Source organism: Oryzias latipes, chromosome 12 (genome assembly GCF_002234675.1).
Source record: "Oryzias latipes chromosome 12, ASM223467v1".
NCBI classification, from domain to species: Eukaryota; Metazoa; Chordata; class Actinopteri; order Beloniformes; family Adrianichthyidae; genus Oryzias; species Oryzias latipes.
This window is the reverse complement of record NC_019870.2, coordinates 18010042-18026110: the sequence shown is the minus strand read 5'-3', so window position 1 is coordinate 18026110 and position 16069 is coordinate 18010042. Positions and strand designations below refer to the sequence as shown.

The following is a 16069-nucleotide window of genomic DNA, read 5'->3' as shown; positions in this document are numbered from 1 at the left end:
GATTGTTTTCGGGATTTATGTACAAAACGCAGGACTATTGAACATGCGATGCAAGCTAAACCAAGTTGAACTTTTACCAATCAGGGAAAATCAGTGTTTTTACAGTGACGTATGGATGGCATCTCTTTTAATTCACGGAAAATCCAACTGTTCAAAATTGATGAGAGGAAAAATTAATCATCGCGGTTTGTGACCAGACGGAATGTACCACACCAAGTCTTTCATATATCCGCATAGACCAGTGAAAGAAAAAGCCTGGAGCAAAATTTGTGAGATGTGCACCACTGTGACATTTCGCACCAAGCCCCCTTCTAACTGTAAATGTCAGACATGTGCTAGTGAATGGAAAACGAAGCCCCTCCCTGCTCGTGCAGTGTGAACATAATGGACTGTAAAAAAAACTGTTAAAAAGTATATGTCTCACTGAAGTAATCTCATTTGGAAGTGCTCCATGTTTCAGCAACAGGGTGACGATGTCAGTGTGGCCCTGCTGAGCCGCCTGGTGAAGGGGGGTGTAACCCATCTGTATGGATGCAAAGAGAGTCCAGTCAGGCACACAGCAGCACTTTAGTCAGTAATAGGATGAGAAACATGGTGGTTTTACCCTCGTCTTGGCGTTCACATGAGCCTGCTGCTGCAAAAGGAACTTCACCATTTTGATGTTGCCATAGTGACAGGCCACGTGAAGAGGTGTGTAGCCCATCTAAGACAAAAAGAGAAGTGCAGATTGAGCTGCTTGGTCTTTCTGGCGTCCAGTTATTAGGGGTGTATATATTTTCCTCTCACATGATTCGATCTCAATAAAAAGTCCACAAACTGATACATAAAAGATTCAACTAACTTTGTGGCAAGGCGATATAGTCCGATTATTTTACCTTACTGGATACAATATTCAATTGGTATTAAAACTGTAAATTAAAATGCCTTTTAACAAATACATTTTGTTTTTCTGTGGCACTTTTTATTTAACACTAAAACCACTGGTATCGTTTTTGATACAGGCATTTCTGAGACCCCTATCTCATTAGCATGGAAAATTCCTTATAAACCTATTCTATATGGCTTGGGCTATGTCCGAATTCCCACCTTAATCACTAACTACTAAAAAACCTATCTAGTGTGAGACTATCTAGAGCCCTGGATTTTAAAAGCAGTTTGAAAACCATGCTCACTACTTTTTTTTGTTTTAATGGAGAATATGACGTCCCAGATTCAAGTACATTTTGTTTGCAAAAATTTTTTGAACGCAATGCATTGTGGTCTATATTCACCTTATCATTTCATGATCTAGTGAGCATCGATGCACAGAGCAGAAAGGCTTTTCCTGCTCATTTCAAAATGGCTGCTTCGATGAAATCTCGAGAAAAATTTTAGCAGTTTTCAAACGTTTATTGAGAGAATAACTCATCTATTGTTGAGATTTTTAAATGACTACTTGCTGCATTGAAAAATGCTAAATTAGTTGATGATTTATTCTTTATGATACAGCGACACCATGTTGAAATGTGTAGATCAATTTGAACACTGAATACTCATGTCAATATTTTTTTTATTTTGAACTAACATCAGTGTGAGCAACGTTACTTAATATTGTCATAACTGATTTTATATGCAGTATGTATATATGTATATATATATATATATATATATATATATATATATATATTTCTCATTAAAAATATCATTTTTTTCTGGATTTCATCATAGGGTTTTAAAAAAAAACATCTTTTTGCTTTGACCCCCTGTGTTTAATCAATTTTTGCATACATATCTCTAACTTTTATGTCCCTAGTGTTCAAACTTTCACGGCAGAAGGTTTTCAAAACCCAACAGCTTTTTTTGAAACCAAAATTGGCAGTGTTTCTGCCTCTAAATTGACTTCAAAAGACCAGAGTGCCAGTGGTTGTGATGTGACTAACCCGCGAGGCAGCATAAACAGAAGCCCCTTGTTTGACCAGCGTGTCTGCGATTCCCACATGACCCTCCTGAGCTACGAGATGAAGAGGAGTCAGTCCATTCTGAAAAATGACAAAACAGAAGCACAAAAAAAAACAACATTCTTTTTAAGAGCATTTCCCGTACTTTCTTCCCAGAATGTAGAATCACTTTTAGCAAACACTAAAAAATGTATACTACAGCTCTTCGAGAGATAAATGAGTAGTCTCATTCCAACGCACCTTGTTTCCTAGATTCACGTTGGCCTGCTTGGAGATGAGCATGGCAACCATGTCTGGCCGTCCCTCCTGTGAAGCCAGGTGCAGTGGCGTAATGCCTTGGAGGGATTCGCAGTTTGGAGAGGCTCCATTCTGGAGCAGAACACTGGCCACCTCGATTTGGTTCTGCTTGGCAGCTATGTGGAGAGGCGTGTAACCGTTCTGTGTGGAGAAAGACAAGCAAGCAAACAGGGATGCACGGCGCTCTTTCAAAAACACCCACAACTTGAATTTAGCATAGCTGCATAGGTGATGGCACGTAGCACGTTTGTGCTCCTGCAGTGCGTGCACACATATGTGAGCCTCTTACTCGGGCAGTGCTGTGTGCTGATCCTCCTTTGCTGACCAGGAGTTTAACAACATCCAGGTTGTTGTGATGGACGGCCACATGAAGCGGTGTCAGGCCGTTCTGTCGACCACACACGGACATTTATAAATCCAAAGACAAACCCACACAGAAACATGTATATATGAATCACAAACTATGGTCAGAAAGCAATCAGCTGATAAAAAGAAGTGATTGGAATGGAAGGAAGCTTGCAGCTGCTCCTCACTCCTGATGTGCAGGAGCAGCGATCGACAAACCTTTCCGGCTGCGTTGGGGTTGGCTCCTCTTTCCAGAAGGAGCTCTGCCACATCCACCTTTCCGTATTTAGAGGCCACATGGAGAGGAGTGAAACCTTTCTGCTCGAAACAAAACACACACCTCAAAACACTAAAAATATGACACGCACAAAACTACAATCAATGTTAAAATGAGGAAAGGTGAAAAAGTCACCCTAAAGAAAAGCAAATTATGTTAAAATAAACAGATTAGATCAGGGGCCTGCAGCCTCAGACTCCGGAGTCACATGTGGCTCTTTTACCCTTCCATTGTAGCTCTCTGGTTAAGGAAAAAAAAATAGATTTTGGCTTGAAAAGTAACTGTAAAGTAAAAGTATTTAGTAAAAAAAAAATAGAAATAAGGTGAACTAAATTAAACTTAATTCATCTCATTCACAAATAGTTGAAACACAGTACATATTACTCTGCGAGGCACCTGACTGCACTACCCGTGATGCTCCAACAATCCATCAACCAGTTCGGCTTCGTAATTTGACAAAGTTAAACTACATTTGGAAAAGTTTTCGAACTTCTTGTAGCACAAAAATTAAATTTTTGGTTAGTAAGGACAACCAGCATTCATACTCAGAGCGCACTGGATTACAAGGCGCACGTTTTATTTTTGAACAAACTCAAGGATTTTAGGTGTTCCTGAAGCTACCTTCACACCGCCATCGGCAACGTGTATTTAAACAACCACTTTCAATGAAAACTTTATTTAAATGCACGTTTAGATAAAGGCGCGTTTCAGGCTTCCGTGTTCAAAACTCTCATGCGTCACTATGCAAGTTTCTACGATGGTTTTCAGGCTCTATGTACACAATGCATGGCCTTTGAATGCGCATAAAAAACTTAATCAGGTCAAACTTTGACCAGTCAGAGACTTGGATTTGGTAGTGACATATGGATGGCGTCCCTTTCAATTCACAGACGTGCCAAACCTTTGAAAATTGAACATGGAGGAGAAATTAACACTTGCTGTTGGAATTATATGACACCAATTTTTTTCTATATTGGAATAGAAAAAAAAGGAGCAAGACAAGATTTGGTTTGACATTTCATCCCATGCCTCTTCTAACTGTAGGTCGTGGACACGTGCTTTTACCGAATAGCAACAGTCCAGTGTAAATACCATGGGCAAACAGGGGGCATGTGATGAAGGTTCCAGAACACGCAAAACACACATTCTTGATTTCGGGTCAGGTGTGAACGCAGCTTTATGGTTCAGAAAATGTGGTAAAGGTCACTTAATCAGCTCTGATTTAAGAAGTTATGTTTACGATTGTCTTATTTAGCTACTCCACAAATGGTAAAAAAAATTGTTTTTACTAGAAGTTTTTTCATTATTATTATTATTATTTCTGTCAATCTTTCCAATATCTACTACCTGTAATACATTTGATGCATTGAAATGAGTGGAACAGAGTGGCTTTTATTTTGAAAGGAAGTCATCCCAAAAGTGATAAACTATTTCATATTTTGAAAAAAGGCAATTTTCTTTTTATATTTTATTTATGCCGAAATAACAATAATAATAATGTCAATGGCATAAAGGCATTTGGGTAAAGTAAGAGTTTTTGGCTCCTGGTTGTGTTCAGGGAGAAATTGACCTGAATGGACCTTTAAGAGTAAACGATTCCAGACCCCTGGATTGGATAGCTTGGGTAGCTTTAGAACTAACCTTTGTCATTTTGACCTGCTGTGCTCCGGCGTCTAGCAGAATTCGGATGGTGTGGATGTGTCCCTCGCGAGCAGCAATGTGTAAGGGCGTGTGTCCTGCAGTTGTGGCTGAGTCTGGGTTGGCCTTGTGGTCCAGGAGCAGCTTGACAAGCTCCTTGTGGCCCATTCGAGCGGCACAGTGTAGGGGCGTCTGGTCGTCCTGCAAAACAGCACCACGGAAAGAGTTTGGGAAATTGAGGGGTGAGAACACTAAAGCTGAGTGTGTCTGCAAAACAGCAACTAAAAAATGCACCATTGAAAACAGAGTTTTTTGGGGGAAATGGTGCTTTATACCTTCGCCCTTGCATCCACCTGCGCTGCGTTCTGCAGCAAGAACTGAGCGACTTCACAGTGTCCTGCTCTGGAGGCCATATGGAGGGGAGTCTCCACTTTCTGATGCAGATAACAACAGGAAATGTTTTTTTTACACTATTGGAACCAGTGTGTGAACAAAATGGATAGATACAGAATTATTTTTTACATAATAACAGCTAAAAACATCTCTTTTGAAGCATGTTGTTATACATTCTGCTGAATCCACTGTTTCTTCACATGAATTTAAAAATTCAACAAAACATTTAGAACACATTTTTAATTGAAAAAAAAAAGTATTTATAGGAAAAAATGGCTTGTGACATCAAAAGAGAAAGTTTTGCTGGGAAAAAAAAAAGTTGCTTACCACATTGGAAGCATTAGGTGAAGCTCCCCGTTGGAGGAGATTCTTGACAATATTCAGATGACCCATGAATGCTGCTACATGAAGAGGAGTGAGACCAGACTGCACACACACAGAGCAAGGAATCAACACGGAACTTAGGGATTTTTCAATCAGGGTTACTGCAAGATTTTTTTAAAAAGATTTTATGACTTAGAAGTAATTAACTATTGCTTGAATGTAAAAAAAAAAAAAAGTACAAGGATGGATGGCATCGCAAAAAAAAAAAAAATTCTCCTTTTTTCCATCATTACTTATTGGACACATAAACCTGTTTTTGGTTGAAAAGTTTTTTTTTTTGTTTTTATGACATTGTTTGCATCGTCACTCACCTCAGTGACGGCTTCTAATGAAGCAGAGTGCTTTAGGAGCAGGTCCATGGACCGCATGTGGTTCTTCTTGCAGGCGATGTGAAGAGGCGTGAAGCCATTCTGGGGGAACAAGCACCAACAGTTCATGTGTACATTAAGGAAGAGAACCTTCCTGTTCTCTTATGTCAAAACTAAAGGAACCAGGGGCGGAGCTCTGGGGGACGCAAAGGGGGCAGTGCCCCTTCCAGCAAAAAGATTTGTCCCCTTACTTGCCCCACAATTTTGGAGTCAATGTTTGTGTCATTATTGACAAAGATTAAGAAATCATCAACACAAGCCTCTTAAATTTGCAAAAATGACAATTCAAATAAAGATAATCATAAAAAAACACATGTTCTAGCTCTACCACTGGAAGGGACTATAACTATTTAGCGTTTTACTTTGACAGAAACACGCAGCACTTTGTGGATCAGGGACTCACCAAAGCACGAGCATTGGCTTTAGCTCCCTTGTCCAGGAGAACTTTGGCCATGCGGTGGTGACCACAGTGGGCTGCTACATGAAGCGGGGTTAGGTGGTCCAGCGTGATATCGTCGATCTCAGCGTTGTATTGCAGTAGCTGCCTGACACAGTCCATGTGATCCCCTTGAGCTGCCATGTGGATTGGGGATAACCCGTTCTATGTGCACAGAAATTTAAATAAAGCTTTATTACAGAGAAAGATACCGTTTTTAACAGCAGGAACATTAGAATTAACATTTAACAGTAAAGCTACTGGTGTAGTAGTACAGCAGGAAAATGACACTAACCTTTGTTTTAGCCTGGATAGGAGCACCGTGTTCCAACAGGATCTCAATAATGCGAACATGACCATTCCTGGCTGCACAGTGGAGAGGAGTCAGCTCATCCTGGGAAGAAATGAAGGAAGAACAGAGGAGCAGATGACAAGAACATTTGGAAATCAGCTCAGGCACAGGAATTTAGTAAAAAATACTGACTTAGAATAATATGTGTCTAATTTGTAGTAAAATGTATTAAAATAGTGGAATGAGATGAAATGACTCAGGAAATAAATCCTAAATCACTTTTTATTTAAAAAAAATCTACCAGCATTCTAAAAAGTAATTAAGCAAATAAATTATCCTCTTATATTTTAGATTCAGTGGAGTAAAATGATTTAATTTGACAAAAAAATTAAGCTAAAAATACATGTAGTTTTTGCTGTGCAGTAGAATGTTTATATATCATTGTATACCAAAGCCCCATACTCTGCAATCCACACACTGTTTGTTTATGAATTTTTAACCCAACTTCTTATGGCTGATTGGGGGGGGCTCAGGAAAAACTAGATTGGGGAATATAGACCACAATGCATTACATTTGAAAAATGTTTTGCTATGATCATACGTGTTTAAAAAATAAAAAAAACTATCAACTTTTTCATCGTCAGAACACAGTGGATTCATAAATAGCCGTTTTAGTAGTTAGTTAGGGATAAGGCGTGAATTCGGACATAGCTCAAGAGGACCCAGCTGCAGACGTCAATGTCCAGAACCAGAAGTTCTCAACCAAAAGTAAACTAGCAACACAAACAGTTAAAGTTTTAAACCTTAGTAAAAGTTTATTCAACAATTTGGAACACTTTTGGGTTAGGGTCACAGTTTTTCCGGCTTCTGGCTGATGATGTCAGGACCCATCTTGTCTGCAGCCAGGTCCCTCGCTAAAAATTGATGTCACCCAAAAAAAACATGAACAACTCAAGAATTGGGTTAATGAAATAACCCAATTTTTTTAAGAGAGCAGACACAATGATAGGGGATGTGTCAGTATCTTACCTTGGTTTGGGCATCAATCTGTGCTCCTCTGTCCAGCAGTAGTCTGACCATCATAACGTTGCCTCTTCTGGAAGCTATATGAAGGGGTGTGATGCCATTCTGCAAACAAAGTGACAGTTTTCAAAATCTTATAAGAAGTATGTTGACTTCTCCACCTCAAAATGTGAGTTTTAACCATAAGACAAGCCAACCTTAGGGGTGAAGTTCACATTGGCTCCTCTGTTGAGCAGCAGCTGAGCTACACTCATGTTCTCATAGTGTGCTGCTATGTGAAGAGGAGTGAAACCAGTCTGTGAAGACAGTTACAGATTACCCAGAGTTCCTTAAACACCTCTTTATTACAGAGAGACCCCGAAGATGACACACATGATCTCATTGAGTGCGGCTCTACCTTGCTGAGAACATCAGGGTTGGGGTCGTTCTGCAGGAGAACGGCGGCTGTGCGTGTGTCGTCGTTTCGTGCAGCGATGTGTAGAGCGGGGAGGCGGACTTTGCCCTTGGTGCCGTAGTTGATGAGCAGGGCCACAACATTCTCATGGCCCTGCTGGAGAGCCACGGCAAGAGGCGTGAAGCCATCCTGATGCAGGGCAACAACAGACAGCCACAAAGCAGAGGAGGAGTGTTAACCATGGACTTCCTGACAGAGACTTACAGACAATATTGATCAAAGTTGTTGTGAAATGTTTTATTTTTTGTGCTATTGTCATAAAAAAACATTGAATTTTTCAAAAACAAAGATTAAATTCAGCTGAATTAACAAATATTTATTTGGCATAAATGAAGAGAAACTGGCATCTGCAGAAAAGTCAAAGCAACCAAATGAAGACTTTGGCAATTCTAGTAGCAGTTAAAACTGAGCAAGGGAACAGTATAAGTCAAAATTGTGTTAGACTTTGTTTAAAAAAAAAAAAAAATTACACATGGCAAAGTGTAAATAAGCTGTAAATGTTACTAATGAAAAATGAATAAAAGAAATTGTGTTTAAAGAAATTGGATCTCTGGTTTAAAGGAAAAGTGAATGTACATTTTTTTTCTATTTTTTAGTCTTTTAAGTCTTTAAAGACCCACCCTGACCATCTTTTAAAGCCTTTCCAGTGGTCTTTTAATTATAAGTATGGCATTTTTAGCGTAACCCTTCCCTCCCAAAAAAAGAAAATAAAAAATACTGTGTCATTTTCTAGGATACAGTTTTTGCAGAGCGGCAGTACTTACGTTGTGGAGCAACCCCACACCCCCTTCCCATCACCCACAATTTGAGCTCTCTGTTCACACACTCTTCCACTAAAATGGTGAGCAATATCGAAGCAATCCAGCCGAACAGTTTTTGAGCCAGATGCCAGCTCAGATGAGGAAAACAAAGACGTACATGGATCTATTTGTCTACAAGGATGCATCTAAATGAAGCAGAGCAGAGACTTGTGACTTGCCGATAGCGAAACATCTAAAAGCCTTTATCATCTGCTCCTGATTCACAACGGTTTGAATAAAGAAATACTTAGATATGATATTTTAATCATAATTTTCTTTTTATATGTTCTATATCATGAGAAAAATGCCACGACAACATGTTAAAAACACAATTTTCATTGGAGTGGGAAAGCCTTGAAAGCTGTTTAAATACAATTCCTGGTTTCAAGAACCCACATACCTCAGTTGGGAGACTCTGGTTGGCGCCATTCTCAAGCAGGAACTTGACCACCTCCAAATGGTTCTCTTGTGCAGCCATGTAGAGCGGGCTAAAACCTTTCTGTTTGGGCATAATAATCACACGCTATTTCATTTTGTTATATTAATTATCCTGAAAGAAAATGTAGCTGTGGTGCAGTTTTAAAAATAACTCGATAACCATTCAGACATGCATTGCTGCTGCTGCAAACACGTAAAGATAATTTTGTTCTTTTTTAGCAGCCATATCATCCCATTAGATACACAGTCAGGCACACTGGCTGTGGAGGCTCACGTGGGACTGGGCATTGACATTGGCACCATAGTTGACGAGCTCAGCCACCACTTTCTCCTGTCCAGCCAGAGCTGCGATATGAAGGGCAGTGTTCCCTTTCTGGAGTCAAACAGAAAAGATTTATGCCGATTTGTTCCAGTAGATGCAGCAAAGATCTTTTTCTTTCCATGTAGTAAAAGTGTGATTATGACACAACCTTCACAAATTCTTTATTAAACATGTAAAAGAATGAAAATAGTAAAACAGTTGCCAAACAACTTTTTCTTTTAATCAAATATATTCAAACATAGGAACCTTTGCCCTTTGGTGGAGCTGCAGATGAACACAGAGAGCAGCTTACCTTGGTGGTTGCTTCCAGCTCGATGCCAGAGTGAAGAAGCTCCAAAACCATTTTGACATGACCTTCTTTGGAGGCCAGATGCAACCCGTTTAGACCATTCTGACGAAGAAAACATAGTTTATTCAAAAAAAAAGAAAAAGATTTTGAACAAAAAAAAGTGAAACATTTGAAACAAAGAAACAAATGCTGCATTAACTCAATAATACATTTTAAAAAATAGAAAATTGTAAAATAATATATATATATATATATATATATATATATATATATATATATATATATATATATATATATATTTGTCTCTTTGGGGTTTATTCTTCTCTGCCTTACAGTGTTGTGTCACCAAAGACTCTCATGACCTTTGACCTTAGATATAAAGTACATTTGCTTTCTGCTAGGGAACTTATTTATTTAAGCGTCCACCCTGTTTCACAACATAAAGACTGGTTTATTTGAGGCTAATCTAATGTCATGTGTGCAGATGTTTGCTGCAGCTTTGGCTGCAACCTGCCTGCAGTATCCAATATGACCACAGGGGGTCAGAGTGATCCGTCATGTTCTCAGGCTTTTCTTTATACTGCAGTGTCACTCAGTTCAAGTGGGCTGCGCTGTCTCTCTGTGAGCATGTACTCAGTAATGGTAAACATGCTGTGCATCAGTGATGTGTGAAGGCTTTCTCAAAGGTGCACTGTATGCTCAGGTGACTGCAGCGCGTGCACACAGAGGCTCCGCCTCCTGCTTTAATCCACCTGGGTGGTCTGGAAAAAAAATACAACTTATAGCGAGCACCAGCTAATGTGGATTCGACATCGACAAAACAGTTTTTATTGTTCATGTTTTTAAAGTATTTCATTTTAAAAATAAGTGTTAATTGATTTTGTTTTTTAGTTGAAGATTATTCCATAACCTGATATCCTGAGTTGAAACTCAACTAAGTCAAGTTTTTTTTTTTTAACTTGCACGACCTTTTAAATTGTAATTACTCTTTTTTTCAAACTTAGTTTTATATTTTGAGGTAAACATTTACAATGCAGTTTATACATTAATTCAAAAATACTATAGTTTACTAAATCGGTTCATTTTAATGTATTTTATGAAAAAAAAAAAGAAACAGATGGCTTCCTGTTGTTACTTCCAGTGACTATTCTTATTATTTTTTTGTATAAACTGAATTTATGGGTTCTTATTGTGTTTGCCAAAATGTTAATGCAATAAGGCAGGTATGCAAAAATTAAGGAGGTATATTATAAACACCATGTATTGGTATCAAATTAACATTTGTTTCTTTTAATGTACTGAATGAAATTTCTATGAAAGATCATCATCAATACAACTTCCCAAAACTCAGTTTATTTTACTTTTTTGTTAGCAATACTATGTATTTAAGCAAATAAACGTGGTTAAAAGCTGAAGAGGTTGGTGATGTGTAAATAGGGGAATATGAGATGTAAATGAGGTGGTGGTGTCATCCTCTATGTGCATAATAATACAAACACCTTTGCTCTGACTGCAGAAATATGAGGTCCCAACAACAAACACAGTAAATGTCATGATGGCCTTCACGCTCATAAACAAAACGATGAGGTCATTCGTGATGTAAGGTTGTGGGAGTTGTAGGAAGCTGTAACTTATACACAGTTTCTTTTGAGTTTGATTTTTTCTATGGTTGCACCCTAAATACTGATGCAGAAATATGAAAATAACATTCTCTCCCACATTAGCAGCAGTGTCTGGGACTTTCATCACAATGGCAGCGATCACCCCCCCACCCCCCTACTCTACGACCCTCCTGACAAGCTGGACCGAAGACTTCAATCTAATATGGTTAATTATTAATGTATACTATTTTAAACAAAATCAAAAAGGGATTTAACTGTCATAGATGTTTCATTTTCTTTCTTTTTTTGCTCCACGTAGTTAAATCGTCCTAAAAATAAGCTTTCCACTGAGAAAATGTGTGTATTTATATAAAGACTAAGGATATATCTGAAGTCCCACACCGCTCGCTACTCACTGCACCATATAGGGTATTCACCATCTTTTGGGGGGGTCTTAGTTTTTAAAATCCAGTGCGCTAGAAATTTTCCAAAAGTCTTTGCGATAATGCTCCCTAGATTAGTGAGTATTTACCACAATGCATTGTGTTAGAACAAACTTTCATTTAAAAACAAATGTAAGTTCATTCTTTTTTATAAAACATCATCAGAACACAATATACTCATAAAAAGTCTTTATAAAATGATCATGTTTATTAGGTTTTTACTTAAGCAAATGTGAGACACTTTATTCAGTGTTTAAACAAAAAAACAAAAAACAAAAAAAAAGGAGCATGTGTCCAAATTGCGCAAAAGTTTAGGGCACTAGATAGTTCCGTGCAATCAGCTCTTTTATCCTTGTTTTGAGTTTTTATGGTGTTCCTTCCAAGGCACATCTTCTCCTTTCACTCGGTGTGGTGGGTAAACAAATGCATGCACTTATGAAAGAATGTTTGTATTTATTTCTACTATAAAAAGCTGGCATCTCTAGAGAAAACAAGCCAAATATCCAGGATTTGAAACATAAATCAACTCTCAGAGGATCATGAATAGAAGTTTGCTGCTATAACTTTAACTGATAGGTTTAATAATAAAATAAACTGAATTTTTTTCACTGTTACATAATTTATGACCTAAATTGCAAATATTATTACAATGTGCTTTGTTCATTTAATAACTTTAATCTGACCAATTATGGAACAATATCTACAAAAATGGTAGAGTTTTTCAATCCAAAAAAGCCATTATTTAGCCCTGGGGTGGGTAAACTTTAATTAATGGGCCACAAAGGGTTCTAGAAATTGACAGAAGGGCCGGACCAGGAGCAAATGAGTGGATTGTTTTGTTAATCGAAGTTATAGGAGAAAGAAATAACAAGGAATCGGAATGAAAACATGCTTTTATTTTGATGAAAAATTAATATAAACATTTTAAAACTAAACATTTATTTCAAAACTGTGGCTTTTATTCTCATTTTAGTTGCAATTGCACAGATAGATTGATGTCCCTCAATGAAAAACCCAAACTTAGGCAGATGGAGGGTTAACGTGGTGTTTGTGATCAGAAAAGAGACCGTTGGACTCGGAAAACACACATGAACTTTAGAAAAACAACCAACCAAACATTATTCATATTATTAATATAATTTTTCCGAAAGGAAACAAAATGGGTTTAGAAGATGGATGAATAATTTTATTTTATGTAATTTTTGGTAGCACGGTAAAATTGTTTTGAGCGTTCTGTTCTGCTCCGCCCTCGGGTCTCCATCACACCTGGCGTTACGACCCCTGGTAGTGTCTGCTTGTTCTGGGTGTGTGTATGTGTTTGTCTTCTAGCTCCTGCAGAAGTCCAGCTCCTGCACAGCTGCTGACTCCGCCCCCTCTGCAGTGCTGATTGAGGCTGCTACCAATCGCCTGGCTTGGAGGGAAGCTTTAAAAGCTCCCAGGATCCTCTGCTCCAGTGGCGGCTGCATTCCTGAGTGGGAGTTCGTTCTTCAGCCTGCCCCTGCTGTCTGCCTGGCCTTTCCTTGTGAAAGCCTCTGGTTTCCCCCCTTAGTTTGATTCTGGTTTTGTTCTTTTTTTACTTTACTTTTGTGGGCTTTTGTTTGCATCTTGAGTAATTTGAAGTTTTGTATTTCTGTCTTTGGTGTCTTGCTATAAAGCCTGAGAATTTAAGTTATACCATTATTTATTCCCCCTTTGGGGTTTTGTTGGCTATTTTCCTTTAGTTCCCTTTGATTTTTATGTGTCACCAAATAAACGGCTGTGTGGCCAACCCTATCCCCACCCGGTAATCATTATTTTTTTTATGTTGCACATTTCTCCCTCCTCTGAAGAGGGACGGAACACCTGGTTTAAGTCTGCAGTCAACACAGCTGTTGTTCATTACCTCAGGTCATTTAGTCCAAAGTTTCAATTTTTCTATTGATTTTATTCATATGGTCTTAATATGATCATTTTCTCATGGAAAAATTTAAGTTGAATTATTTTTTTTTGATCTGACTAAAAAAAGAAATAATTTTCCCTAGCTTTGCTACTGAGCAAAGTTACAAATCAAATCAATTTCAACTTAATCTGTTAAAAATAATTTTCATGCCACACTGCTGTACAGTTAAAAACAAGAAGACAGACAAAATAAAACATGTACAATTTAAACTAACCATCTAAAGACGGCCTTAGTCTGGGATAGATGGATGAAAATGGAGGGAAAATAAAATAATGTTAACATTTCTGGAGAAAACCTCTGCAGTGAGGGTGTTGCCCATAGTCTGCAGCTTTACTGAACAAGTTAAGCAAGGTAAATATATTTATATATATATATTTTTTTTTTTATAATGTTTGGGATTTTGTTAAAATGGTTTTCAAATCAGAGTAAAGTCTGCACCAGTCGAGATAAATTGAATGCTCAAAATGTGAATTGTTTCTAAAATAAAACCTATAACTTATATCAAAGTAAGCAGCTATTGAACCATTTAATCCTGGCAGCCTGATATGAACTAAAACTGTTTCTTTTATTCTGGGTAGGTGATGAAAGGCATCTTACTTGATTTGCTATGTTGATGTTGATTCCATTCTTGATGTGGTCCAGGGCCTTGTCCAAGTTCCCCGAACGAGCTGCTCGCAGGAAGCTGGTGGCTGCATCGGCCTGCAGAAAGAGAAAAAACATCGAGTGCACAAAGGTGCACAAAGTTTAGGACGCTGATGTTTCATCATGAAGGATGGAGAATTAAAGCTCAGGACAAAAAAAAACAAACAGTTTTGCAAAGTAACTCAGAGAATATGTTTTTTATTTTTATTTTTTATTTAAAATGAATACATTTTATGAAGGACTAATAAACAATAGGGGATTTGAAAGAACACTGCAAATCATACATGCTCTCAAAACCCGAAAGTCTGGCTAAAAGCCTCATTACTTTATTTATTGAAACAGTTGCAATGATTATACATTGCTTTGAGGCTGTACAACAAGAGATGTGGCGGAAATATAATACTACTGTGGATCCACAGCTCCTCTTCCACTAGCAAGAGTCAGAAAAATGACTCCTTGCTGCACATTTTCGCCCACACCATCAGTCTGGCAAGCTTTCAGAGCAAACTCCGCCACAAAGCTCGCTGTCTGTCTGAGCTCAGACGGGATGTTTCTTTGGTCTGCATGTCGGCGTGTGTCAGCATTCGCACGCCCACATTGCAATCCATTCATTCCCCAAAGATGGAAATACGCTGACCTCAACAATGAGATTTATTAAATGCCCAAGGGGGGGCGATAACACGCACCGTGCCGTTCTCCTGACCCTCCGAGCAGCCCTGTAACAAGGATGATGATGGATCTGCTTGAGCTGCCATTCCCTAGTGCCTTAATTATGCTGAATAGCTGAAACATATCCTCTGCCATTTTAAATGACGGACACTTCTCATGCCTCTGATTTTCATTCAAGATTCCAGTTTTTCGTGGGGGGATGCCCCCTGGTCCAGATGTTGTGATCGCTGCCCTGAATTCGATTTAACATGACAAACAAATGAGGTTACTTCTGTCAGCCACCTGCTCACCGTTGACCCCAAAACAAATATTTCAGTCCAGACAGTTGTAAAATCAAGAAAAATGGATGCATCTATTAAGAATACTGTGAATAAGAGGATTTATATGGAAAGATACGCATTTAAAAAAAACAAAAAAACATCTCTGTCATAAGATTTTTCTTATAATTTTGTAATAAACTACAATGCATAATATCATTTATTATATTATATGTAACTGTTTTTTTTAAACTGACACCTAAAATTTACATCTATATGTGTATTTGATTATATTTGCATAATGATCTTTTACATAACACAATGAACAATTCTCCTTGATAACTCATTACATATATTGTGCTCTGAAATTCTTTATACACTTTTTTTGTATTGCATTTTCTTCCTTTTTTATAAATATTGTTTTATGCCTAGGTTGTTTTCCCAAAACCAAAGCTAAACTCATTTACTTGTCTGCTCATAATTTTTTTTCGTTTTGCAAGTGTTTTTTGTTTTGTTTTTGTTGCTGCTGATAGCTTATTCATTAAGTAAGTACTGAGTAACAAATTAATAAATAGCAATAAGACAAATACATAAACTGACCAAATACATTGACTGTATGTGGTTACTGGTTTGAGCAAGCCCCCATCCCTCTCATTCCAAACAGGAAGTACCTGCTGGCTCCAAAAAAGCCAAAATCCTTTAGACTAATATTGAGAAATAAACAGCTCTATCTCAGTTATTTTATTTGTCAGAGTAACCATTATTGCTCTAATACCTTTTTTTTAGCATGTTCTTGCTCATCCTCATGTTTTAATGATATTGGTT

At 37.9% G+C, this 16069-nt stretch overlaps 1 protein-coding gene across 9 annotated transcripts in view; it reads right to left on the bottom strand.

The window, feature by feature from the left end:
* The window catches only part of LOC101157380 (ankyrin-1), a 75852-nt gene that overhangs the window by 32784 nt on the left and 26999 nt on the right, over nucleotides 1–16069 (bottom strand). For all 9 annotated transcript variants that reach the window (XM_023960469.1, XM_023960470.1, XM_023960471.1 and 6 more), the window contains 19 exons: nucleotides 14274–14375; nucleotides 9697–9795; nucleotides 9357–9455; nucleotides 9045–9143; nucleotides 7788–7973; nucleotides 7588–7686; nucleotides 7397–7495; nucleotides 6371–6469; nucleotides 6043–6240; nucleotides 5583–5681; nucleotides 5215–5313; nucleotides 4830–4928; nucleotides 4498–4695; nucleotides 2799–2897; nucleotides 2524–2622; nucleotides 2178–2375; nucleotides 1920–2018; nucleotides 605–703; nucleotides 425–523 (listed from right to left, as the gene is read on the bottom strand). In XM_023960469.1, coding sequence (XP_023816237.1) covers nucleotides 425–523; nucleotides 605–703; nucleotides 1920–2018; nucleotides 2178–2375; nucleotides 2524–2622; nucleotides 2799–2897; nucleotides 4498–4695; nucleotides 4830–4928; nucleotides 5215–5313; nucleotides 5583–5681; nucleotides 6043–6240; nucleotides 6371–6469; nucleotides 7397–7495; nucleotides 7588–7686; nucleotides 7788–7973; nucleotides 9045–9143; nucleotides 9357–9455; nucleotides 9697–9795; nucleotides 14274–14375 — 2268 coding nt within the window. The remainder of the gene's footprint in view (nucleotides 1–424; nucleotides 524–604; nucleotides 704–1919; nucleotides 2019–2177; nucleotides 2376–2523; nucleotides 2623–2798; nucleotides 2898–4497; nucleotides 4696–4829; nucleotides 4929–5214; nucleotides 5314–5582; nucleotides 5682–6042; nucleotides 6241–6370; nucleotides 6470–7396; nucleotides 7496–7587; nucleotides 7687–7787; nucleotides 7974–9044; nucleotides 9144–9356; nucleotides 9456–9696; nucleotides 9796–14273; nucleotides 14376–16069) is intronic.